This window comes from Rhizoctonia solani, chromosome 14 (assembly GCF_016906535.1).
Source record: "Rhizoctonia solani chromosome 14, complete sequence".
Classification (NCBI taxonomy): domain Eukaryota; kingdom Fungi; phylum Basidiomycota; class Agaricomycetes; order Cantharellales; family Ceratobasidiaceae; genus Rhizoctonia; species Rhizoctonia solani.
Genome location: NC_057383.1, coordinates 1,534,192 through 1,559,493, shown reverse-complemented (window position 1 = coordinate 1,559,493; position 25,302 = coordinate 1,534,192). Strand labels below are relative to the sequence as shown.

Sequence of the window (25,302 nt, the reverse complement as noted above, 5' to 3'; positions counted from 1 at the left end):
TCCGGTCTTCTTTCGTTTTAATCTGCGTTTCCTGTAACATTATTTTTAATCATGTGTAAATATCGAGATGTCTGGACTTATATAGAACATCAATATCATTTACAGACAGCTAGTGTGGATATGTACTGTACGAACACAAATACTTTTAAAACAAACAGAAAGCAATCTCCAACTTAGTCACAATCCTTCCAGCATAGTAGTGATTCTCCGCGCCCTTACAATCAAGTCTGATGCTTCTTCACAATCATGTTCACCTTGAGGAACTCCATATCCGGGTTACTCATGTGCTCATCGAATACTTCAAGCATACAATCTTCGCCGTCCTTGGAGCTCACTAATGCAGTGCGACCAAACGAGGAATGGCCACGGTCCAAGCAAATCGCGTATTCGTTGTCACGAGGCTCGACCGCCTTGAGATATTCGTACGGCACGCCACCCAAAGTTTCGTCGTTGCTCAGCAGTTTGACCGTGACCGTACGGCTGTAACGAGCGCCCGAATCCAGGCGTGTGACAAAGACTGCGGTTTGTCCGTCATAGCGCCGTCTGCGTAGCCAGTTGTCTCTCCTCGGGGATGCAGAACTCGAGTATGGCGCCAACTAGGACGTTTTCGGGTAAAGTCATCAACCAGTCCTTGGGTAAGCCTAGTTGTCGATTAATTAGTGTCCAATAGGAATCAATTCTTGACCAAACATACCCTTCTCGCCAGAGCGGCCTCCACCCTCGTCGTCGTCCATTCCACTGCCACTGACAAAAGGAGTAGGTGCACCTCGAGGTGTCTGAGAAACTCCGTATCCAGGCGTCATACCAAACACGCCAGGGGTAGGTGCACTCCCGTAACCAGAGCCGAACGCAGGAGTGGGCGCGCTCGAGAACGCACCGGCCCCTGGCGTAGGTGCAGACAAGGGCGCCCCCGGCGTTGGCGCGGACATGAGACCTGCACCTGGGGTAGGAGCAGTATAAGGCGTCTCGGCTGATCCTCCCTATTAACACATTAATTGGAGTTTTGTACGTATTTGAACCCAGGCTCACCCATTCGTCCCCCCCAGAGGGAGACCACTCTCCCGAGTCTCCGCCCGACCCAGACCCACTTGCATTTGGTCGTCCTGGAGTGGCCCCACCCCATGAGTCCTTGCTCGCTGCCGGAGTTGCTCCTCCCCAGGTATTTCCCGATGATCTGGCAGGGGTAGCACCTCCCCAGGGGGTAGAACGAGCAGGGGTAGCACCACCCCATCCTCCTTGTCCTGAAGGTCGACCAGGGGTCGCTCCGCCCCACGTTGACCTGCCGGGAGTTGCACCACCCCAAGAGCCGTTGGTCGCACCCGCTCCTCCTGGTGTTTTCCCGCCAAATGAGCCAGATTGGTGCATAGGAGTAGCTCTGGTACGAACGATCAGTGGGAGTGAACAACAGAGCCCAGACAGCCGCTTACGAAGAATTCCATACGGGGGTCTTTCCCCCTCCAAAGGGCGTCCTTGAACCGTCGCCTCCCCACCCAGGTGTTCTGCTTCCAGCAAGGTATGGGTTCTGAGTCCGTCCAGGCGAAGCTGCTCCACCTCCACGACCACTGGGAGTGCCCCAACCACTGTTGGCGCCGCTGTTGGGTGTCGAAGTGGGCGGGCCCATGTTGGACGCATTGTTACGTCGGGAGAACCCATCTGAAATCGGGATGTATTTGCCGTCGGGACTTGGCGGAAAAGCTGAGTTAGTTTTGACTCTTCAGAATGTATAGATAAACCTACCCCTTCATCCTAAGTTTATCCTTCTCGATAGAAATGACCTTGTTTCCTGTGACCAGTTCTACGCGTACCAAGTTTCCGTTGGTCTCCTTTACGGTTCCGACGTATCCTTTTTGCAACCCTTTGGTGACCATCACATGAACACCGATCAAACGGTCCCTTGGTGCTCGCGTCATGATTCCGCTTCCAACCATCCCGCCGCCCATCATCGCCGGATTCATCTTGCTCAGATCCATTCCTGCTCCTGGACCCTTGGGGGCAACGCTAACCAACGACCGTGCTCGCGTGACAAACACACCCCCATTCTCGGCAATTTCGCGATTGAACAGGAATGCGTATGTCGATTGATGGATATGGAGAACTTGGCCCTTGCGCATTTCGCCGTCAACTTCCTTCATATTGTCCCGTACACGAATTTCATGACCGTGGGCGTCAGTTGCGATAGCTCTGTTGGAATCACGTCGGAGGGTGATTTGGTGGGGTTGCACGATGCGAGTTTGGCCATTTTGGTCGAGTACTCGGAAGGTGGAGTGCTCTGTCTTGTAGATGACTCCCACGGAATCGGCCCTATGAGTGAAATTAATAAAGGTACCCAGAAGGAGCAAGTCTGTGCGTACCCAAGCAACACGAGATCATGCAGTTCGTAGTTTCCGACCGTGTTGGTGCTGGCTCCGACTTCCGCGGCCTCGCGAAGATCTTTAGAGAATACAGTTACCTGCATAATGTATCAGTAAAGCACCAGAAGATAAAGAGCTATGCCTCACCTCTTGGAGGGACAAATCTGACAAGAACGTAACCACATTGTTGGTTACGGACACAACTAGACCCGTCTCGTCTGTATTTTTTCCGGCCATTACCTTGACGTGATCACCGGCCTTGAACCGCTTCCGCACACTACGAGCCGGAACCTCGATCTTTTGACCTTCGATATCGATATGGGTCGCCCGCAGCAAGACAATTTCACCTGAAATGCTCTCCACTACACCGTGCACGCCTGTTTGTTCCCCTTCAAAGACTTCGACGTGGTCGCCAGGCTGGAGTACGGCCGTTGCGGCCTTACGAGATGCCTCGGCAATAGCTGAGAGGTCGACATCCCCTGGAGCACCATCTTCTCCGTGAATTCTAGCAAACTGGGCAATTTCATCAAGGGTAGGGTTGATGTTGTCGGTTTGAATACCAGATAACCGAATGTCTTTTTCGATGAATCCGTCCTTGTATGTGTCGTTCATGAAGACATAAGCATTGGCTTGTCGCCGCCCAACAGAACGAGGACCATAGGCCTTGGTAACTTCTTCTACGTTGAAGAAACGCTGAGGGGGGCGACCAGTTGGGATGGACATTCCCGGTTTTTTGCGTTTTCCGGTCTTGGGATCGACGCCACCTCCCATCGCATCATCTCTTGGTGTCAGGTCAATACGAGGAATGAATTTGAGCCCAACCTCTTCGCCGTTTTCGGTGACATCGATTACTTGTGCAAGGTCACCAGCGTATTTGCCACGTTTAATACGGACCCAGGCGCCAGGTTGGACAGTGGTCTCCACTCGTTTGATCTTGAGCAGACTCGACATTTCATCGATGGGCACAAGTTTGATACCACTGCTAACGTATGCACCAACCAGACCATTCAAGGCCGTGCTGACTTGCTTTGCATCGTGTGCTTCGACATAGATGAGACCAGGGAGGGAATCGCGTTGGAAGGCAGAGAAGATTTCGAGTGGGTTGTTGGTGTGCTCCTTGTCCATGTATTTGCGCATCAAACTGAACACCAATTCCTTTTCACGACCAGCCTTGACTCGAACTTGGAATAAGTGAGGGTCATTGACACTAGGCATGAGCAGGCGTTGAGGCACTTGGTCCGCATCGCCAGTATAGCGAGCGGCCGAGCGCTGGTAGCGATCCTTGTAGTCCTGTGCGAGTTCAGCAAGGTCACGTTCGTTGAGTTCCCGCTGTTGGTCATATCGGATGTGGTCTGCTGCCGCGCGTCGATTGGCTGGCTCATTCGGGTCAAATCCACCATCCTCGTCAATAAACTCCCGGGCTGAATTTCGGGATAACAGTCAATATAACCCTAAGTGGTAGCAATATTTTGCTTGCCTTCCTTGTGAAATTCGTCATCGTCATCATCCAGATCCTCGTCATCATCGTCAACCTCGACTTCTAGATCGAGGAAACGATGTGCTTTGGGTCGTTTGGGTGCGCGCTAATGTAGCATTTAAGCATTTACAGTGCGCTATTTAATAATAAACTTACTTTAACACGTTTCCTCTGTCTCCCCGAGTCCTGCTCCTCGTCTTCCTCCTCCTCATCATCCTCTTCGTCTTCCTCCTCCTCAGAGTCTCTCTCTTCATCGTCTTCAACATCATCTTCTACCTGTCGCGAGCGGCCCAGTTCCGAGGCCTCGGGCAAATCATCTTCGTCATCATCGAGATAGTCGCGGGAGGCCATAATTATTTAGTGGCTTGGAGGTCGTGGTTGAGTTTAGCCCGCACGCTGGGAGTTGTTAGGGATGGCCAGCGTTATGTCAGATGGCGCTGGGCGCTTAGTGATTGTTTTGATCTGCAATTGACTACCACTCAGAGTCGTCAGTAATATTAGCATATACTTACACTGATGCTACAGGGATTTGGTCTTAACGATATCTTACATTTATATCAATAATATGCTTATGAACTAAAAGCTTAAGGGACCCAGTCGAATGTCTACTATGCTACCCTACTACTCTTTGTGTTTGCGACACCCATCGTGGACATCCAACTACCTTCTGGTCACTTGAATTCATAAAATTTCACTGTTTACTTTATAAAGTGACAAATTCAATAAAATCAGGAGCTTAGAGGGCTGAAGCGAAGGTCGTGAAGCAATTGCTGTATCTTGTATTCACTTTCTCCTTCCTTAGATTTTGTCCGGACACGTATACGGGGCTACAAACGGACCCACCTCTAATATGTGCTTCTTCGCGTCATTTCAAGATTCGGACACTTACTGCATCTTCTCGAGCGTTTACTTGATTACACCGAGTTCGTTTACCTGTGGGATATCTCCGACATATCCCCCGGTACTACCTCGGAGTCAATGGCTTGTGGCGGACCCTCCAACCCGTACATATGTGATATACAACTGCTCCTGTTAAACCAGCCAACATTGACATAGGTGTTAACTGAAATAAGCTGTGCATTTTCCGCGCTTTCGTTTCGGGTCAACTCGACTCCCTGGTTTATCCTGTGCCATCTATCCAGCAGGATAAAGCATGATGCGGTGAGTCGTGATAACGCGTCTCAAACCTGCCCCCAAGGTTCCACGTTGAAAGGGCTCAGCTTATCTAGTCCCGTATTCGAATCAGCTTATCACATTTACTTAGCTCCTGCTTCCTCACATAAGAAGTTTGGACTTCATCCTTCAAGTAAGGTGTCTCGAGGTGAATTATGGCTAGTGGAAGTGAACTGAAGAATTTCCCGACAGATTATAAATATATCTTTGCCCGAGATTTACAGTAACTGGCGTTGGCGACTGAATTCAGAGGTCTCAAAGGGTGGGTGGTGTTCCGCCATCGCTACTCGCGACGCAGCGCTCTCTTCCGCCAGAGGTGTGTGTGTGCAATAAATGCATACAAACTCAGATTGATGAATCAAGATTTATCAGGAAGAAAGTTGACTGGTCGACATAAAAGTACTACGTATGAATTCCCCGCTAGCACATCACATAGAGTACTAAATTCGACCGTCTTAGTTTTGGCTTTACTTCAATACGAACAAGGATACAGTGTGTTATTGGCCGGGGAATCACGCCACTCGCCAAGTGTATCACCATCAGGCAATACATCTCACCCATCACATATAGCTTCAGTCACTAAAGTTTTTTGATACAAATCATTCATATTGGAGTACATGATTACACATTTGTGGCGGCAAAAGCCGGTGTACAATGCAGGATCTCGATACCTTTTGTCTATTTTCCGCCGGAGGTTATATATAGCTCCTTATGCATATGCGCCAATATATGCTAATGCTATATCCTTCCAAAGAGTCCAGCGTTCGAAGAGGCTGATAGCTCCAATAAATCCAAGCACTAAAATAGTCACTAAAAGCCATAGATGCCACCTCAAGCAATGTCACTGGAATGACTCTTTAGCTATTTATCGATGCCATCTTAAAGATACCGGAAGAACTGCGCTTCACCATGGGTGTCCAGGTACCAATACCGATCAGAACGCATGGGTAGGTATGTTTATATTCATGAAACGTATGACGGAACATCGTACATTACGAACTAGACTTTCTCCGACGAACAATGCCAATATCCATTGGCCATTCGGGTAATGCTAGAGGTACCAGCAACTCGTGAGGGCGGGCGTCTTATCGATGGCGCTCATCGTTCAATAGTATACCCCACATACTTTACTCAAGGGACAACTCTCGCCCATGGAGCGCATAAATAACGCTCGTGACACGACTAGACACTCTGAAGATTGCTGTTTGCCCATGGTTCGATGATATAAAATGTCCTTCAACCCGCATAAGATAAATCTCCGTCTGTAGTGGATAACGACCGATGTCTAATGAAGCAGATATTGATCAGGACGAAGAAGCATCTAAGAAATTCTAGTCTCATTCTTTCAGTGAACCTCTCGATGAGGTATGCCGGAATCACCAAAGGCTTCGCCGACAAGCCGATTCGCACCGGTCGCCACCACTCAAAGGAAATGCTTGTGGGTATATATCCGACTGGAAGACGCCGAGCAAACTCGTTCGGCCATTTGCACTAAAGCCTGGAGCTGCCGTTCGGTTGATAAAATAGGAAGTGACAATATGTCTATTACATACGTACACCTGAATGCCCTCTCACCCTGATAGTTCTGCAAATCACATTCTCTCAGGACGATGGGCTGCTCGACGTCTTGAAGAACTTCCGACAAGTCACCGAGCCGTCTCGTCGCGTTGCCGCACCATTTCTCTCTCTCCTCGAGCTTTGCGAATTGGAGCCCACCCTCGGACGATTACATCTAAATGGGGCAGACAAGACTAGTCGTTTCCGAACGTTAATTACTAATCACGCCCACAGACTGAAACCAATCATTTGAAGTTGAGAATCAGGAACAACAGGGGAAGCCATGTCGTGTATGATGATCGTCTATGTCGAGGACTGTGATCGCAAAGAGTGACGGGGGAGGAGAAGTACTTGCTTCCTGGAAGCCTTTGTGGGTGAATATGTATACATAAACAACGGTGGTCGGCGCGGATGCCGATAGCCACGTGCCGGAGAAACTGCGGGGATTTTATTCAAGCGACTTTGGTGTAGCCCAACACGACGAAAACTCGGCAAGAATCGATTAAGAGGTACGATAAGTTGGTGCGTTCAAACGGGCAGGTAAGGTGGGCGGAATAATTCGTCAGGCATGTCAAGAATTATTATCTTACCTTGACTCGCAAGAAGTGCGGAACGAGAGGAACTGACCGGGATGTAAACAGTGTGCCTTATTCGCTGGGCGGTACTATTGGAGCCGACAGCATGGTACGGAGCTCCGTCGGGAAAAAGCAGCGGGGTATCATCGGCCACTTCTAAAATCGAGCTGATAATACTACAACGGTAACGGCAATCAGGTGAGGATATTGTATCTTAGCCTAGACTTGTCCTACTCTCTCACTTGCCACGCTGCATCGCACTCTCGTTTCTCATATTCTTCCGACCGGCCATGGCTGTATAAATAAGCATCGATTTCCACAAACCAGTTCTTCAGCCCCTTGCCCCCTCTGCTGCAGCTAACTGCCGCACCCAAGGCCAATTGTTGTTTCAGGATTGGATCGCATTTACTGTTGACCATGGGAAACACCGCTTCTCGCCCGCGCTCTCGTGCGCCTACTTCCAATATTGAGAACAAAAAGGCAGTCGCTCGTGAGGAGGCCAAGCCCCGTACCAACTCGGATACAACACTCAACGGTGCCTCTCCCCAAACGGCAGCCAAAAAGGTACAAGCCGTCCAGAAAAAGTTGCCCAAGGATTTCTTGTGGGGATTTGCAACCGGTGAGTATTCTTTGGTCGTTCGGTTGATCATCTTGTCTCTGAGACATACTTTCATCCAGCCTCATTCCAAATCGAGGGTTCGACCAACACCGATGGGCGTGGTCCCTCCATCTGGGACGAGTTCTCTCGTACCCCTGGAAAGACTCTGGATGGCCGTGATGGTGACGTTGCAACCGACTCGTACCGACTTTGGAAGGAAGATGTCGCACTTCTGAAGCAATATGGCATCAAGTCTTATCGTTTCTCCCTTTCTTGGTCACGAATAATTCCTCTTGGCGGGCGTAACGACCCCGTGAACCCACTTGGGATCAAATTCTATTCCGACTTCATTGACGCGCTCTTGGCCGCCGGAATTACTCCCTTCCTTACTCTCTACCACTGGGATCTTCCTCAGGGACTTCATGACCGTTACGGTGGATGGTTGAACAAGGAAGAAATCGTGAAGGACTATGCTCACTATGCCAAGGTAAGCTAGTAAATAATGCTACAACCCATGTGGGGATATTCATGCGCTTGTAGGTCTGTTTTGAAGCATTTGGTGACCGTGTGAAGCACTGGCTCACCATGAATGAGCCGTGGTGCATCTCTATTCTGGGATACGGGCGCGGAGTATTCGCCCCGGGACGTTGCAGTGATCGCCAACGCAGCCCAGTGGGTGATTCCAGCACTGAGCCATGGATGTGAGTCTGAAAGTATCTCTCGATTCCTCAACCCTAATATCACAATGTCATTATAGCGTTGGTCACAGTGTGATTCTTGCCCACGCACACGCAGTCAAGGTTTATCGTGAACAATTCAAGGCATCCCAGAAGGGACAGATTGGTATCACTCTAAACGGCGACTGGGCTATGCCATACGACAATACCCCCGAGAGTGAGTCCTTCACCATTGCGATCATAGTATAATACTAATTCATCCCTCTAAAGACATCGCAGCAGCTCAGCATGCGCTCGATTTCGCTATTGGTTGGTTCGCGGACCCTATTTACCTCGGCCACTACCCCGCATACATGAAGGAGGTTCTCGGTGACAGACTCCCTACTTTCACTCCGGAGGAGCTCAAGATCGTCAAAGGCTCAGGCGACTTTTACGGAATGAACACCTACACCACCAACCTTTGCAGTACGTGAAATGCCTACTAGATATGCATTTCATAGTGCTAACACACTTGCAGAGGCTGGCGGCTCAGACGAATTCCAAGGAAACGTCCAGTACACCTTTAAGCGCCCCGACGGTACTGAGCTTGGATGTCAGGCTCACTGCGCATGGCTCCAGACTTACCCCGACGGTTTCCGTGCACTCCTCAACTACCTCTGGAAGAAGTACAAGCTTCCTATCTACATCACCGAGAACGGTTTCGCAGTCAAAGACGAGGACTCGATGCCACTTCTCGACGCCCTTGCAGACAAGGACCGAGTTGAGTACTTTGACGGCAACACCAAGGCACTATTGGCTGCAGTCAATGAGGATGGTGTTGATGTCAGGGCCTACTTCCCTTGGAGTAAGTCTGTTCGTGGAAGTCGTGCGTATATATTTGCTGACAGACGCACTTATAGGCTTCATGGACAACTTTGAGTGGGCTGATGGGTATGGTACCCGCTTCGGTGTCACCTATGTTGACTACGAGACCCAGAAGCGGTACCCTAAAGACTCGGCGAAATTCTTGGTTCGGGTACGTTTATTTTCGTGCTACGGCGCGGGGCGACATGCTGATTCGTGTTTCATTCGATAGTGGTTCCAAGACAACGTTGAAAAGTAGATTCGTAGACTCATCACTCCGGTTCGACTATGTTTCTTCCACATATGATTCTTTTTTCTTGGATTTACTTCTGTTCTTCTTTTTGTGTATTATACCATATAGCCGGAGCTTTGGGCTGATGTAGCCGAGTACGACCCCTCATGAGTCCAGTATTAAATTTATGCTTTTCTTTTCTTCAACTCTGTGGACTCCATAAAAACCGGGTATACATTCGACCCACCGCCGATCCCCTGTGGGTGTTGGCCTTCGGGGCCTTGGCGGAATATAACATAACAATCCTGATTGCTGTCGGGGTATTCGAGCAATGTTTAAGCGTGGGGCCATCATCACATGGGACCAGTCAGACCCGGGGTATCCCCTCTAAGCATCACAGACCTACTTCTCGAAGCCTTACTTGTAAGAATCGAAGACATAGAGGAAAGGGTTCCGGAATCGAACAGAGAATAAATAACTGCCTGTTGATTCAAACTCTTGCCGCTCTTCGTACTAGTATTGTGGGAGAAGCATGTCTATGTATGCGCGCTAATTACGTATAAACTCGATTATGAGAAATCAAGAATCGGGCTGCGGAAGAATCTAGGGACACGTTTTTGGATACTCCAGTTATTCCTCGTCAGAGCTTGAGCTGGAGCCAGGTACGCTGGCTTCGTCCGGTGATAAAGTCATATAATCATTAAGGCTGAAATCGCAATCATACGTTAGCAAATCTGCATCCCTATCTATGAAAGCATACCAACCAATGCACAAACGGTCTCACTTCGACCAGCACAGGTTTCAGAATCTTCTCCAAGAAGTCTTTTTTCAAAACTTGAGCATCGGTAAATCTTCGATGGCTATTAGAGTCTACCTAGTCACTTAATATTACTATCAACTTACCTATGAATGACGGCGAAACTTCGACACTTGAGAAGATCAATATCCCTGGATAAGGTGCAATCCATCTCATCAATACCGTTGCTATTAAGTACGCGATGGCCACGTTCGCAGGGCAGCGAGTGATAGGCGCAACGTGTACATCAAAGCGAAACTGTGCTTACGGATGATCTTTCTTCACTCCGGCCGGCGCCACTTTGAGCTCATCTTCAGCTCCGAAGATACTCTGGCGTTGGCGTTCTTTGCCCTTAGTGGCGAGAGGCTCGGGCGCCCCGAAGTACTTTACGAAACTAGGCTTGGCTATTATTTCCCGGAGTCGCCGAGCGTGATTTCGTTGTATGACATTCCTAGAAGTATCACAAACTTTATGATGTGGGGAGTTATACAGGAGCAATATAGAAACCCACCTGATGGTCTGCAACTCATTTTTGCCAGGGCACCACACGCCAGCTGCCACTAGACTACCACCCCCAGGTTTGACTACGGGTCGAACGTTATGAGCTCGCGGACATACTTATAAGAGGTAAAAACTCACTTGAACTAATTAAAGCTAAATTTAAAACGTGCACAAATAGCAACTAATAGATGAGACACTCACATGTGATCCGCCATAGACTCACGCTGATCGAGAAGTGCTTGCCGAGAAGTTTGACTTATAGGGTGTTTTGTCGTTGCTGAATCTCATCTATGATTCCTCGCTTCAATAGATCGGCGGTTGGTAACAAACTGGGGCTCACATCCCGATATATCCTATGTATGATATCCTTCGGAGGTAAGGGCGGGATTTGATCATCCACCTCAACCAGGGTCGTTACCCAAGCATCAACAAAAGCAACCCACTCCTTCTCAGCGAGCCTGTAAACCGGTTCTGAGAACCCGATGAATTAAGTGCCAAGTGTAAAGAGGTAGACGAACTAACCATGTAACCTGAACCATTCTCGGTCGTTCTTCTCAGGATCTTGGAGGTTAAGCAAGAAGTCGAACGTATTTTGAGAAATTTGGCCCTCGGGAACTGCCAAGTTCATCAGACGTTGGCCAAATAATGACTGACTGAAGGGAAATGCCGAACTTACCTCTCCCGGTCTCTGGTGCCTGTGCAACCTTTCCGACGATGATAGCTCCAGACTCATCTGACTGATATTCCTCTTCCGAGGTCGCATCTTTTTTGGCCCGTTTTCCAACGCTCTTTCGTCCCTTGAGGCTTTGCTTGAGGTGCTAGTGCGTTTCTTCCTCGGACTTACACTTGCACGTTCCGCTATTCTGTGCGGCCCAAAGTCTGATTCGTCATCCAGAGCGTCACTGTCAACTTCCATGGCTTCCAAAGCAGCCTCTTCCTCGTCCTCGTCCTGTTGATAGTCAGCTGAAACTTCAAGTTCGGGGTCGTAATCGGCAGACCCGCGCGTATCAGAGGTTTCGGACGGAGTTGGTGAATTCGAAGAATGAGTAAGCTCGCGAATAGAGGAGTCGTATTCGTCCCGCGATTTACGAGTCTTACGAGCACTGGAAGTACTTGACACCTTAGTGTTAGTTGAGGCTGATTGGCGGGTACGGGTAGAGGCTGGTTTTGGTTTCGGTTTCGGTGGAGCAGCCGTAGCCCTCTTGGGTCTTCCTCTCGGCCTCGGCTTGGTGGGAGAAACAGGTGCTGTCGCTAACTCGTCTTCCGACTCTGAAGACTCTGAGTCGTTTTCGGTGGCCTTTGATATTCTGGCTTGCTTCGCCGCTAATTGTTGGGGTGTGAGTGTCATCGGCACGGATACTTTGGTACGGGGTTTTCTGGGCAACTGTTGCCTTGGGACAGGCTCTTCGTCCTCTCGGTCGTGTTCGGTGGCTGCATTGGTGCGTTTGCGTTTTTTGTTGTTGACGACCGGCTTCGTATCGTCGGTCTCAAGGCCAACGATAGACTTGACCTTTGATGCGATTTTAGAAGTAAAATATTTGGAGGGGACCTCCGACTCTAATTCGGAGCTCCTTGGGCTTGAAGGCTTGGTCTTGACGGGTTTCTTGGTGCGGCGCGGAGGCATTTTGCTATTATATTGTGCTGTATTTTTTAATATTGCAGCATTAATGAAACTGTATTTTGTGATACTCATGCAACTTACACAGACCAGAGGTTCAAAGTTGCACAGGTAGTGGTAGTAAGTGGCGGGTTGGGAGCAGTACCGTAATTCAAAACACGATCCTTGCGACGATCGCGCCGTGACATCAGCAGACCCTGAATATCCCAACACGCATCTAGGATGCGAGCGAGGCCTACTTGGGCCAATAACTTAAAACCCATGGCCACACCAAGACGTTGTTGAGTTGCTTTAAAGAGGAAAGTATTTTTAAAACATTTATTATTATTTTATACAGCATAGTGTTCAGACACCTACAAAGATGTACGAAGGCTCCGCCTTACTCGAAACCAAAGCGACCATGCATTCGAGTCACAATCTCCAAATAGTTTGGTTCATTTTCCTGCGTGACTATTCCATGGCGAACGAAAAAATCTACTAGGGCTATAAAGAGCTCAATAACCACAGATGAGATTGTTTAACAAACAAGTGCTTACCCAATGCGCTGTTTCGTTTGAATTCACCGGCTTTCATTTTCTCAATAACCGCCTCCCAGTTCATCAGCTGGACAGATTTTTTTAGGCTTTGAGGAACGTTCCGCCGGCCGCAAGTTGATAAAACTGGTACAGACCTCAAAACTTTCGACTTCTCCATCCAATGGCTTGGGTACGAACGCTGGGTCATTCGCTGAAGGACAAAGCATATCGTACACATATCTACAAGAAAGATTTATCAGGCTCGGTATGAGGGAAAGAGGCGAATCCACTTACTCAACTTCGGGCTGAAGGTTTCCTCGCGAGTTTCTGATAATAATACGTTACCGGACCTTTCGAAGGTAATAGCAAGAGTGGCTCACTGAAAGAAGTAACTAACTGCTCCAACTGACTTCAGATGTTTCCTTGCAACATCCTCAGTAAGACTGGCTTCCTCTTCGCACTCCTTGACCATGGATTCGAATGGCGACATGCCTACTGGAATTCCACCGGCGACAGAGTTATCCAGAAACCCCGGCCAGCTAGCGAGAATCAGTGACCTTGTTCCTTCTTACTGGTCTCTGGCGAATATATGGTCTCACTCACGTTTGCTTGGTCCTGGATCGGCGAGGGACCCATATTCTGTAATCGGAAGTATACTGCAGGACGCAACTCTCATTAGTATACAGTGGACGACGTATATGCATGTGTATCGCTCATATACCATAGTCATATGTACCCCATACCTAGCCAAAGGGGATCGATCAACATACTCACATCTCACGGAAGATATCAGGATACAATGGACATACGTTACAAATCCAAATAGCTGGCAGGCCGACCTTTCGAGCTCAAAAGCTACCTCCCCCCCGAGTCCCGCGTTCCTGAACGGGTGCACATACACAGTGTACCGTTCATTTCGCCATTGTCTTCCACCAATAACCCCAGCAAACAATCCTTGCTCACGCCATTCCATACTCGCACGTTCAATAGCCTCTGATCGTTCTTCGGCAGTGCTGAGCCGGTCATCAAAAGCGATTGCCTTGACTTGTGCAACAGACGGCGGACGAGTACTGTCGGAAGCCCGAGACATGCCACCAGAGCTGTCAATTATCTGAACGGCAAAAGTGCCAGGGGGATGAGAGATGATCGTGTGGACCACTTCTGGGGCGATCTGGCCGATGATGTCCTGAGGCTGGGTATGCTCGAGGGATAGGTAAAAGGGAACAAACTTATGAGTGGATAGAGCGGTAGGCTTGAAGTTGTCGACAGCATCGATAATACTCAACAATGACATGGTAATAATCTGAGAGCGGGACTGAAGCGTTGGCTAGGAATGATTTCGATACTATGTAATGACAATAGATAGAGTTTGAGGCCAGGGTTGAGATTAACACCCTTAAGCTCACGTGCTTAACGAGTCTAATTCACAGGGTGGGTCTGTGCCTAACCGACTCTGAATCTCGGGAACGCTTTGGACCTAGTTCATGCTGTTGCTATCAGTTTTCATGAAGTTACACAGAATGCCCAATGTATTTCAAAGTTGGTGCTTGTGATTGTGGTTGCATCGTCCCTCTACAACCACAGCAGCCCGTCTCGAGTGCAAATTAGTGCACGTGACTCGACTTTTTTGGGTTCATATTTAGGGAGCTATATGCGAACAAGGCAAACCGCTCACAAACCGAGACAGACTACGCTAAGACAGAGGGGAGAGAGAGAACAGAGGGAATAGACGATACGCGTAAGAGAGGTAGTAAAGCTGGGGGAGGGGGGTTCGACCCAATACAGGTGCCATAAGGGCGATCTACGTGAGGCCGTGAGGGCGTATCGAAGATGGACATAAGGTCCTACGGAGGTTGAGCGGATGCCGGCGAGCCTCCAAGCCTTCCAATTCCCGACTTAGATATAAACTCAGCTATCGCCGTCAGCCCTGGCAGGGTTCCGAAAACCTCCCTCCCGATGTGTTCGGGTGATGCGTTGGTAAGTATGTCCCTATATTCCGCAGTATCTGGACAGAAAGCGAGCGGCACGTGACTCAACGGGCTCTGGTAACGACGCTTCAAAAATCCGCTCATTCAAATTGATGAAAGTTTTTAATATATTCATCTGGATCGTTTTCTGTTCATGCTACCATGGACGTACATCACTAGTATCCCCTGATTTGACACCAATTGTACCTATGGGACACATCAGCTCTGACCCAATCTCGATCCTCATTGTATTGCCTTTCGTCCAACACCCACACATCCCCAATATCCAATTTTAGGTCTGACTGTTGGCCATACCGCTTCAACGCTGAGCGGTTACACGGTGGACCCCAAAAGTGCGGATTTTCTGAACGTGAAAAATCGCGCGTTATATGTGGAGTGTTGGCAAAATCCGACCATTTTTTCCATGAATCCGCATCCTCAACTCACCCCTGTGTGTCGTCGAGCTGCGGATTCTGCTATTTTAAGTGGGGATGTCTGGCAAAATCTGGACGTCATGCGGATTTTCCGCACTTTTGGGGTTCACTGTGTTAACCAGCCGCTCGGTTGTCTCTCCGTCAGTTTCCCGAGCTATATTCTTCAGATATTCAGGAGCGTCCCGTAATTCAATGTATTCGAATTTTGTCTTCCGAGCTGTCTGAAGCGCCGTATCTAATAGCATCGAGAACGAATCCGTGTTTGTGTGAAGACGAGGGGTAGTGAACCTGCGGTCAGACCGACGGAAGAAATCTCAAGACATGAAGTCGCCGGCACCGAAAAGCTTGGCACCCATTAGGTAGGCGCGTCTCGTTTTACGCACGTATGTGATGTCATGTATGCGTATATATGGACCATAGTTAAATTTATTGAGAACACCGTTCTTTGCGGTACTGCTAAACGTCATGTTATGCACTAATCATTTCATGCTGTAACAATACATGCTTGACGAGAACATCACTGGTTTCAAATACCTCAGCTACCATTCTATAGATGGAGGGACCACCTTCTCGCGAGTCCAGTCGAAAATGCCTCCTCGTTCGATAAAAGCCTTTTTATGAATAATATTAGCATTGAAGATATTCAAAACAGTAGATTGTGTACCTTATTATCAAAACCGGCGTCTTGAAGAGCTTGTTGAACCCCGACTTCTAAAATCGAGCGCCCAGGAGTCTTACCACCCAACGAACAGTTTAAGAACCTATGAAAGTATGGATACATTCATTTCCTGGACCCAGACTGAATTTTCGCACTCACCTCATCTCCTCATCTAAATTCAGGTAAGAGTCCTTCATGGCGTCATTGTCTTCAGGAACAAGGCACTTCTGTTCCCTATGGCGATCGAGGAACGACTGAAACTGGTCTCTAGTAATGAGCAGGCTGCGTGCATCCCGAAGTGCTCCATTCTCCACGCCATTATTCTCCCCCTCTAGGAGCAGAACTTGGAACACCTAGACATCAATCATTAAATATTAATATCTTAAACTGGTCTCGCTGCTTGGCATAATGTATGAACTGACGGACCTTCCAGCGAAAAGGCGCTAGCTCTTTGATACTATCATTCATGTCTTCCTCAAAATTGTGTCTGTGGTGTTGCATTTTAGGGTGCCCGTCTCGGTGTTATAACAGCTTCTGCTTACTTTGTGATCACTGAATTTAGCTTGACTTTGATTCCTCGTTCTTTGCACCATCGTACAACTTCAAATACCCGGCCAATATGCGTTGCCTTTCCCTTTTCAGCACGCCCGTGTTTAAGATCGGTCTCTACATCAAAAGTATCACAAGATATGGCCATAATGTCAAGGTATGCTCCATATTGATCTAGCCACTTTTCAGTGACCTTGGAGCCGTTGTTGACGACCGATGTTGACTCAAGACCCAGATCTTCCTTACAGAACTTGAAAATCTCGCCAATGTATGTAGGATTGAGGAAGGGTTCGCCACCGCTGATATTCATTTTGCGCATTCCAGCTTCAGACAGTGCCCTTAGCCCTTCTTTTGCCTGATCAATTGGTAGAATAAATGTGTTCTTGGATGTATGAAAGCAGAACGAGCATTCGTAGTTACAACGCCTATGGCAGGAGTTGTTATTGACTTGTTTCAGGAGTACCTTTGGTACAAACACGCACCTATTAGGGAACCAGTTAACTGAGACCGGAGTAACGTCCATTGGAGCTGGTGGGGCTTGAATATTAAGAAAAAAAGACTTGAGTGAGCTTAACATGGCGAAGGAGCTTGAGATGGGGGTGGTGAGAGCGGATGATTTTGACTGTGGTTGATTGGCCAATTGTTTTATATCAACATCGGCTGTGGCTAGCGTCAATGGCTACTGAACACGGGTGCGAAGCGAGGTGTAAAGCCTTCGTAACTTTCCACTTAACCAAATGTACTTCGACACAGTAAACCTGGTTTGGAATAAATACGTTTTACTGGCTCGGAATCACGTCATGGACCCTACGGCAGTCCTCTGGAGCTGTGGCTACAGGGAAAGCTTGCTTGCTATACGTCATATCGTCAGATGCGCTACTTCGAATTCACCAAGTCAGTCATGCTTCTTATATTATAAGTGGTTACCGGCGCAATTTTATCGGATTGTCCATCAATCCGCTACGAGTCGAATCGATAGGTGGCGCATACTGAAGTGACATGACCCCAGGTTGCTGGAAAAAGCCGAAACTCAGATACCACTGTTCCATGGGGAGGGTGCATTGCACTAGCACTTGAACTAAATTGGTATCGAGACCTGTAGCCACAGGTATATTTGCCTCATCTCCAATCACAAACGTGGCCGAGTATGTTTAAGCTCCAAAATTGTTCAAGGAAACATAGAGGTCCAGCATTAGTATTATGACATATCTTGTAACCAACTACAAGGATATAGATTACAAACATGCTGGCGAGACTTGTATCCGTACAAGTATGCACCATGTCAGGTTGAGTACAAAGTGAGAGGCGCCTAACAAAAGAAAACTACGTTGTTTTCTAGCCCTTTGTGGGCTTTTTATAGTCTAGGTCCTTATCCACACGATCTACCTTAACTCAAACTCGTATCACAAGTACTGAGAATGTCCAAGAAGAAAATCCGGGTTTTGCCGAATAACTGATACCAGCAGCAGTACTGCACTCAATAAGCCTGGTGTGTGGCGGCCCATATCCTCGTTTGTAATGTGTATAAAAGGCTTAAGCAAGTTCTCAAGCGCAAGTATTCTGTTAAACCCCAAATTTCGAGGTGATGTAAGTCCAAACCTACTAGGTCTCTCTGGCTTCTTGGGGCTGTGGCTATCGCACTGAATGTCTGGATTGCAGCTGTTTCGAAATAGAAAAAAATCACAAATGCTCGGTCTCATGCCCACCCACGATGCTTATCGAGGTGATTAGATCGGTCTTTTGTGAAGAGATGGCCTACGGCTCTAATTTTATGTGGCCAGTCTTTCGAGATTGAAGTTATATGTAGAACTAATGACCTGCGGTATAAAGATATGTATTGAATTGGCGCCTCTGAAAGGTCACGTGACCTGGGAAATTAACTCACGGACAATTCGTACCCAAGCGACCCAGGTTAGAATTTAGTTTGCCAGCATCGTTATTTACCCTGAACACAAACCGGGGCACAACCTAAGATGATACAGTCAAATACACCACTCCCAGCTGATGCACGTCGCATACGCACCATTATCTGGTCAGGACCATTGCTCGTCGTCACGTCATGTGAGTTCGGCAAGTCAAGATGCCATGAGGTGTCACCACTGACTAGACGATATGAGCTCATAGACGTCTTGTATAATCGCCTCGTGTTGGGGAAAGAGCGAAGGACGGTAGAGGTAGAGGTTCAGAAGAACCCTCACGCACGATTAGGAGACAACGCATTTATGAGAAAATATCCGGAAGATAACCCTATCAACACAAATTCTTCGTCGTAGACGGAATGAGCGCAGGTCAATGTAATAGAGGGACTATCTTATTCATTTGGCCATGTTTTGTTATCTGAGACATGGGGCGCTGGTGCCAAAATCAACAAACAAAATATTTATTTTTCTATCATTGAGGACACGAGTAGTGTCAGATTCGTGTGTCTAGCTTTATTTTTGCTCCTTGAGCGCAGAAGGTGGGACAATGCGGGTACCGGGTATACGAGCAGGGTTGAAGGACCGATCACAATCGGCATAAGCAGCACCTGATAGGTTGGAATCATTAGGCAAAGTTGATTGATTCTTGTGGTAAGAGGCGAAACGTACCAGCACCGAAACCAGTGGACAAGGCAACTGGCCACCCGCGGCCTAATGAAAGAATTCAAATGGGTTCACTAAGGAACCAAGCGATTCAAGACTCACGGCGGAAGAGAAGGACACTGGCAACGATTCCAACGCCGAACCCCACACCACTAGGATTTAACCGATATTAGCTGCTCTCCAACGCATTTATAGTCATGCAGCCTACGATTTGACGATCAGATCTGCCACACAGCGATCATACTAGAGCACCTGTCAGTATTCCCACATAATGGAGACACTGAGTCTAATGATAGGTACCTTTTGACCGATAATATCTTCGCTCGATGTCTTTGAAGGGGCAGACGACATGATGGTGGGCAATCCAATAGATCGCCTAGGCGAGAGCACGTGACTCTAGTCCTGTGGTATGGTCACATGACTTTCTGTCCAATTCTGCCGCTTTTATTAGGAAAAAGGACGTCCACACATGTAGGACATAAACGTGGTACCTTTAAATATGAGAGATTGATACAAATGCACTGGGTTAGCTTCTTTAGATAGTATTTCTCATGAACTTGTGATAGGTAGTATCCACGTAGTTGCATCAATGAAGCCTCCTATTAAGGTATGTATTGAGCAGAAACTCCAAATAATGAATGACCTACAGATACTACCCTTTATCCTTTCCATGGATCTGAGGCCCATTTACTTCTGTTTTGCCGACAGGGACCTGTTACCGCTCCGCTCCTCGGGATGCACCTCCTAACTCCTATCTCAAACTGACCTCGGTGGTGAATTTGACCTCCTTCCTGCCTCTTCTGCCTCTCTCTTCTACGCTCGAAAGTTAAGTGACTCTGGTTCAAAGTGATCGTATAATGCGCCGAGGAAGTCGATATATGGGTGGGTTGGTTGAAAAGCAAATTTATACTTTTACGTTGATAATACCATCCGTGCCCAGGGGTTATTCAACACCGGAACGAGTGGCATAATGATGATGCTTCTGATTACTCCCAAGAAGATGACACACGAAATGCCTCGCCTATGATTAGCGCACATGCACGCTCCTCTAGAGAAAAACCGAGTGGTATACCTCGACCAGGAGGCCAGGCTTCGAGACCTCCTGTGGCTGTGGATCCCGCCAGGAGTCGGTCACAAAGCTCATCCTTCTCCACGGGCTCTTGCGCTACGGATGAGAGTATCCCACCTGTGCCTCAAATCACTCGGAACCGGGGGCGCTCTGGACCTACAGAAATCACACACGATCTACATGATACTAATATCGATTGTTCCCACAATCGACCGAATTCTAGTCTTTCTCGCCGCCCTTCCTCTATTGCACGTCCACACTATCGGTCTTACTCGAGATCCACCCACTTAAGCTCTGAAATCCTTCCTATCCCGCCTCTTCCAGACTCAAACTCTGATGGCGATAGTATGCGCGACATGGAACAAACGCCTAAGAGGGCTTCATGGGCAAAGGATCGTCGCCGATTTGCTACTGCCACTTCTACAGCCACCAAAAGCTCCAATACGAACAAGGATTCAGACTTGTTGTCTGCTGAAGATCTAGGGAGACAGTTTAACCACCCTCCTACCCCTGTTGCGGGCGGACGACAAAGCTCGCTAAAGCCTCCTTCAAACTTCCGAAGTTCCATCGTACCTCCAAGTGTCACTGCTCCGATTCCATCGCGTATACCTTCTACCTCGACCAAACCTGTTGGGAAACCTCCTAAGACAAGACAGATCTTGGAGAATGAAATAGATTATCTAAATAGCTCTCATACCAGCTCGTTAACCGAAGGAAGTGTTCGAGATCGAGCTTTATCGGTATCGCACGGAGGTGGAAAAGTACCCCAGGTTGCATCCCGGCACGCATTTTCCAAGATGAATACATCAAACCCATCACGCGCGACCAGCACGAGTCGAACGGAAAATATTGGACAGCCCCAGACGACGGCCAATTGCTTTTCAGGTAGAAACCGCACGTCGCGGGACCGTCAGAGTATAATCCACCCAGGCCGTAGATCCGATGAGCCCTCCAAGGAATCTGAGCCTATTGTTATCTCGTCGAGACATGATACGGAATTGCCGATCTCTCCCTTTAATCAACCAGATGCACTCGTGAGCAATCATGTCCTCCAACAAGACAACGACGACCCACCCAAGTCCGAAGCTATATCATCTCCTGTAGAGACTATGCTCATAGGGTCAGCTCCGACTTCTCAGCCAAGTGCTACCCCAAATTCGAAATGGGTGCTCACTCCAGCACGCACAACCAACGAAAGTTTGGTCTACGCTCCTCCTATACATACAGTTTCCTCAGCGGAAGAAGGCGGGAGGCTCTCAGAACCTTCTCCCAGCAAGGGTACACCCGGTTTGTCTATCAAGGCGCAGTCTCCTATCAATCAGGAGCCTCCTTCGAGTATCTTTCAACGATTTACTCGACGTGCATCGTTCTCTACTAGTAAAAGTCCCAAGGGTGCCAATGCGTCCAAGATTCAATCGACTAGCACCCCAAAAGGAAGGTTGGAAGTAGACCATAATGCTGGAGAGTCGCCATTCGATCTAGAGCTGGAGACTCCCCGGCCGGTCGCTAGCATTGGAAGGGGTGCAGGAACCAATAACGCGACCGCACAGCACGATTTATCAGATCATCAGAGAAACCGACAGAGTAGCGCAAATAAATCAACATACTGTTACGGCTCTATGGTCCAGGATGTTAGAAAGCCTCGTTCCAAAGTTGTGGAGGAAGTTGTGGGGAATGATGCTGACAAATTGGGGAGCCCATTTATGGGAGATGGCAGTCCTCGCTTTGGGATCGACGAGCGATTCAGGAGTCCGAAGAAAAGGAACAAGTCCGGTTTAAGTAAGTTGTGGACTCATAGAGCGGAACGTTTCTTATTTTTTTGTTAGGGAACCATACTGTTGTGCTAAATGATGACAGGTCTCAGGAATTACTCGAATATTATGGACATGGGATCGTAGAGCCTGAGAATGCAGCCAACTACTTTATTGAAGGGCTCCCGATCGGCACTGTGCTATCCAGTCCTGGAAACGGCTCAACAGCGCAGACGCCTAAAGGAACAATCCCCTCATCACCAATGGTTCTAAGTAAGAAACGAAGCCAATATAACTACAATGGTCGAACGCGTCCTGCCGTTGGGGCGATTCCCAAACAAGAAGGTTCCAAGAGGATTTTAGAAGTTATAAACACAAGCTCAGATGATCGCGCCCCAATTGCCAAGCCCGGATCTCGCAGCTCCTCGTCTGTGCCTCCGCCCATTATTACCCGTACCTCCGTTACTTCTCTGGATTCTTCCACGCGCTCTGAGTTTTCGGAATCTTCTGATCAAGAATCGGGTGGGCGCAACCAACTGAGTGCCAATAATTACCAAGAGGAAAACGAATCAAGAGGTATACTGGACATGATAGACTAGTTGGATATATGCGCATATACTGATCGTTATCATCTTAGGAAGTAGAACCCCAACAAATGTGAGGTTTGCACCTGAGCTCACGATACATGAATCCAGCGACTCGGGACATAAGCTACCGGCGGAAGACCTTCAAGTCCACCCAGCCAGGTAAGAATATCCACCTCAACCATGAATGCGCAATAACAATCTTACATTCCTTGAAGTCATAAAATATCGCCCGGAGTGAATGGGAGGCTAGTCCACAGGGTGTCTCAGCTTCCGATCCCAAGGCAAAGAAAAACTAATAGCGCTCTGTTTCGGGCACTCGAGCAGCCTTACAATAGCTCTTCCTCTACTACAGTGGCATCCTTGGACTCATCTCCAACTTCCGGAGAGTCAAACAGTGCTAGTGATGGTAAGGCTATTTTCGCTCAATATATAGCGTCTATTCATTTGTATTCATAGCCAAGACCAGCTCGGGTTATATGACCACTGGAACATCCATGGAGGGCCTTCATACTGCTTCTAGTATCGGGTCGTCTCTCGATGGGCGTGCCGTAGGCGACATTCGCTGGTCGGATACGCAAGAACTTAGTGGAGCTGCAGCAGCATTGTTTCATAATATCGAGCGAACTCACTCTGGAAGATCTGCTAAGCCTATTTCAGAGGATTCTGAAAAAGAGTCCCTAAGTGTTAATGCTGACGAGACGAACTATGGATTTAACAAGGAGAGTGATGAATCGAATCACTATTGGAGCGAGAATTCGTCAGGGCTCAATCTCGATGATCTTCAACGGGACAGCTACGGGAAACGGAGGATGTCAACACAGGACAAGCGTAAGGCAATTCACGAATCATGGCGTGCCAGCTTGGAGGACATCGAATTTAAACGACTGGAGAAAGCCTATGAGCCCACGGAATTGTGTCGACAAGAGCTAATATGGGAGTTCCACCAGAGCGAGCGAATGTTTGTGGAGACTATGCGCACATTAATTCGCCTCTTTTTCCAGCCGTTGCGTACTCAGGATCAGAGGAAATGGATTACTGGACTTTCTCCCGAAGTCACGAAGCTGTTTGACTGGCTGGACGATATCGCCCATTTGCACGAACAACTTCTGGATGCCTTGGAAACTATGCGGCAGGACCACGAACAAGTGATAATTCTCTTCTCCGAAACTGTTCAGCCTTTCATCCCGTTGATGGAACTCTACCAGCCCTACGTTGTACGCATGGATGAAACAGTCAAGCAAATATCCGCAATGACCCTTGATTCAAGCAGCCACTTTGGCGAGTTTGTTCGGATGAAACATGCGTTGGCCGACTGCGAAGATAGCTTGGAAGACATGATAAAGAGACCCTTGTCGCGCGTTCGAGAATATATTCATTTCTTTGAGGTGAGTGATATGTTCGCCAGATGAGTTATGCTAACGATGTTTCAGACATTATTAACATTTACGCCGAGGACACACCCCGACCACTTTTCTTGTTTCTCGCTGCTTCATTCGATGGATGGCATGATGCAGGTGCTCGATGAAGTCAAGACACGAGAAGAAGAATACGAGCTTACCAAGAGTTTGCTGAGTCGAGTTAGTGGCCTGCCTTCCCAGTTCGTAGCCGCTACGCGAGAAAATCGTCTGTTGGCACAAGGGCCACTCACCCGAGTCCACGTTAATAAGGAAGGATGCTCTAGTGGACAGTCGGCCTCGACTACACGCCAATCTGGAACATTTGTTGGACACCAATCTCGCAATCGCTCAGGTTCACGTTCGATAATCGGATCATCCTCAACAGATTCCTCGCGCCGCTCGACTTCCTCCTGCAGCACTGGCCTCAGAAACGCTTCCACTGACTACCATACGCATTTCACCTCGGCTACTAGTTCAAGCGTAAATGTTTCACGAAACAGTCTCCAAGTCAGTAGGCTGGCATTCGGTGCACGCTCTCAGATTGCCAGCGTTCATGCATCTAAGTCGCGTCCTAAATCCCCTGGTATCGATTGCTCGGGTGAAACTGAGATGTATGTTCTCGTATTCACCAATTATATTATCCTCACAAAGAGAGTTATGGTCGGTGGTTTATCTCGGAGTCCTATGCAATCCTCAGATAATCAATGGGATACTCTCGAGTCTTTGGGCGTGTTTCGACTTTTAGGTGTTACCGATTATCATGGGCGCTATGGTAGGAGTAAAATTTACCATTGAGGACAGGTAACTCATCGCAAGGATACAGGACATGAGTACCTGATCTCGTTGGACTTGGCGCCAATTTCCGATACTGGTCTCGACGATATCGACTTCCCACTATTTTTGGGGATCACTTCTCAGGAAAACAAGACGCACGATGGGATACAAGGCCTTCAAAAAATATGTCAGCAGTGGTTCATTTCTTTCCAACAATGTTATTTGCACACGCTGCGGTCCATTTCGTTCCCATCGCAATCCGGAGTTGCCACCATTAGTATGGATCGAATTGAGCCATCTATTTCCAGTGAAATTAGATTCCCCAAGAGCCCTTCTCAGCAACTGGAGCGTACAGTGAAGCGCAAGGAGGCAAGGCTACCGCCCCTTGGTAATGCGGAGGAGGAACGAGAGGAAAGGGAATTCTGGACCGAGAGATTTAACGCGATCAGTCGCGAGATGAAACAATCGTACGAGGGTATCTCTCGCTCCACAACTGCCGAAGCGTCCGCCTCCAAGCTCACCGAATCTAATGGAATTGTGCGGTTCCGTTCGTCGAACACCTTCATTTGATTCAATTAGCTAGTTTGTGAATTGCGGTTCGGTTTGTTGATTCGGTGACCA

The 25,302-nt window shown here is 48.2% G+C and overlaps 8 protein-coding genes across 8 annotated transcripts; 3 read left to right on the top strand and 5 right to left on the bottom strand.

Annotated features, from left to right (window-relative positions):
* Nucleotides 1–221: 221 nt before the first annotated feature.
* Nucleotides 222–3,751, bottom strand: RhiXN_11107 (transcription elongation factor SPT5; the record flags this gene model as incomplete). Its single annotated transcript, XM_043330922.1, has 9 exons — nt 222–543; nt 581–641; nt 695–980; nt 1,030–1,375; nt 1,428–1,682; nt 1,738–2,301; nt 2,352–2,449; nt 2,499–3,641; nt 3,665–3,751. 9 exons carry the CDS (start codon nt 3,749–3,751, stop codon nt 222–224), a joined length of 3,162 nt encoding a protein of 1,053 aa, XP_043186267.1.
* Nucleotides 3,752–3,802: 51 nt separating this feature from the next.
* Nucleotides 3,803–4,179, bottom strand: RhiXN_11106 (transcription elongation factor SPT5; the record flags this gene model as incomplete). The annotated part of the gene is made up of 2 exons (XM_043330921.1): nt 3,803–3,934; nt 3,985–4,179. 2 exons carry the CDS (start codon nt 4,177–4,179, stop codon nt 3,803–3,805), a joined length of 327 nt encoding a protein of 108 aa, XP_043186266.1.
* Nucleotides 4,180–7,550: 3,371 nt separating this feature from the next.
* On the top strand, nt 7,551–9,510 carry RhiXN_11105 (glycoside hydrolase family 1 protein; the record flags this gene model as incomplete). Its single annotated transcript, XM_043330920.1, has 8 exons — nt 7,551–7,752; nt 7,812–8,218; nt 8,272–8,432; nt 8,489–8,625; nt 8,679–8,873; nt 8,926–9,252; nt 9,308–9,423; nt 9,484–9,510. The coding sequence occupies 8 exons, from the start codon at nt 7,551–7,553 to the stop codon at nt 9,508–9,510; spliced, it is 1,572 nt and encodes a 523-aa protein (XP_043186265.1).
* Nucleotides 9,511–10,113: 603 nt separating this feature from the next.
* Nucleotides 10,114–14,207, bottom strand: RhiXN_11104 (uncharacterized protein; the record flags this gene model as incomplete). The annotated part of the gene is made up of 19 exons (XM_043330919.1): nt 10,114–10,189; nt 10,248–10,334; nt 10,387–10,467; nt 10,548–10,730; nt 10,791–10,863; nt 10,919–10,923; nt 10,982–11,004; nt 11,121–11,251; nt 11,303–11,395; nt 11,457–11,568; nt 11,625–12,408; nt 12,483–12,687; nt 12,935–13,001; nt 13,069–13,153; nt 13,208–13,240; nt 13,294–13,452; nt 13,517–13,569; nt 13,635–13,656; nt 13,723–14,207. 19 exons carry the CDS (start codon nt 14,205–14,207, stop codon nt 10,114–10,116), a joined length of 2,757 nt encoding a protein of 918 aa, XP_043186264.1.
* A 1,646-nt stretch (nt 14,208–15,853) lies between these two features.
* On the bottom strand, nt 15,854–17,044 carry RhiXN_11103 (radical S-adenosyl methionine domain-containing protein 2; the record flags this gene model as incomplete). Its single annotated transcript, XM_043330918.1, has 6 exons — nt 15,854–15,925; nt 15,979–16,075; nt 16,132–16,325; nt 16,399–16,459; nt 16,515–16,946; nt 17,004–17,044. The coding sequence occupies 6 exons, from the start codon at nt 17,042–17,044 to the stop codon at nt 15,854–15,856; spliced, it is 897 nt and encodes a 298-aa protein (XP_043186263.1).
* A 1,450-nt stretch (nt 17,045–18,494) lies between these two features.
* Nucleotides 18,495–18,794, top strand: RhiXN_11102 (uncharacterized protein; the record flags this gene model as incomplete). Its single annotated transcript, XM_043330917.1, has 2 exons — nt 18,495–18,582; nt 18,646–18,794. 2 exons carry the CDS (start codon nt 18,495–18,497, stop codon nt 18,792–18,794), a joined length of 237 nt encoding a protein of 78 aa, XP_043186262.1.
* Nucleotides 18,795–18,953: 159 nt separating this feature from the next.
* On the bottom strand, nt 18,954–19,454 carry RhiXN_11101 (uncharacterized protein; the record flags this gene model as incomplete). Its single annotated transcript, XM_043330916.1, has 5 exons — nt 18,954–19,048; nt 19,110–19,151; nt 19,206–19,255; nt 19,312–19,346; nt 19,404–19,454. The coding sequence occupies 5 exons, from the start codon at nt 19,452–19,454 to the stop codon at nt 18,954–18,956; spliced, it is 273 nt and encodes a 90-aa protein (XP_043186261.1).
* A 506-nt stretch (nt 19,455–19,960) lies between these two features.
* RhiXN_11100 (uncharacterized protein) lies at nt 19,961–25,251 on the top strand (the record flags this gene model as incomplete). The annotated part of the gene is made up of 8 exons (XM_043330915.1): nt 19,961–19,985; nt 20,044–21,951; nt 21,999–22,499; nt 22,561–22,669; nt 22,726–22,916; nt 22,967–23,895; nt 23,941–24,679; nt 24,731–25,251. The coding sequence occupies 8 exons, from the start codon at nt 19,961–19,963 to the stop codon at nt 25,249–25,251; spliced, it is 4,923 nt and encodes a 1,640-aa protein (XP_043186260.1).
* Nucleotides 25,252–25,302: the final 51 nt, after the last annotated feature.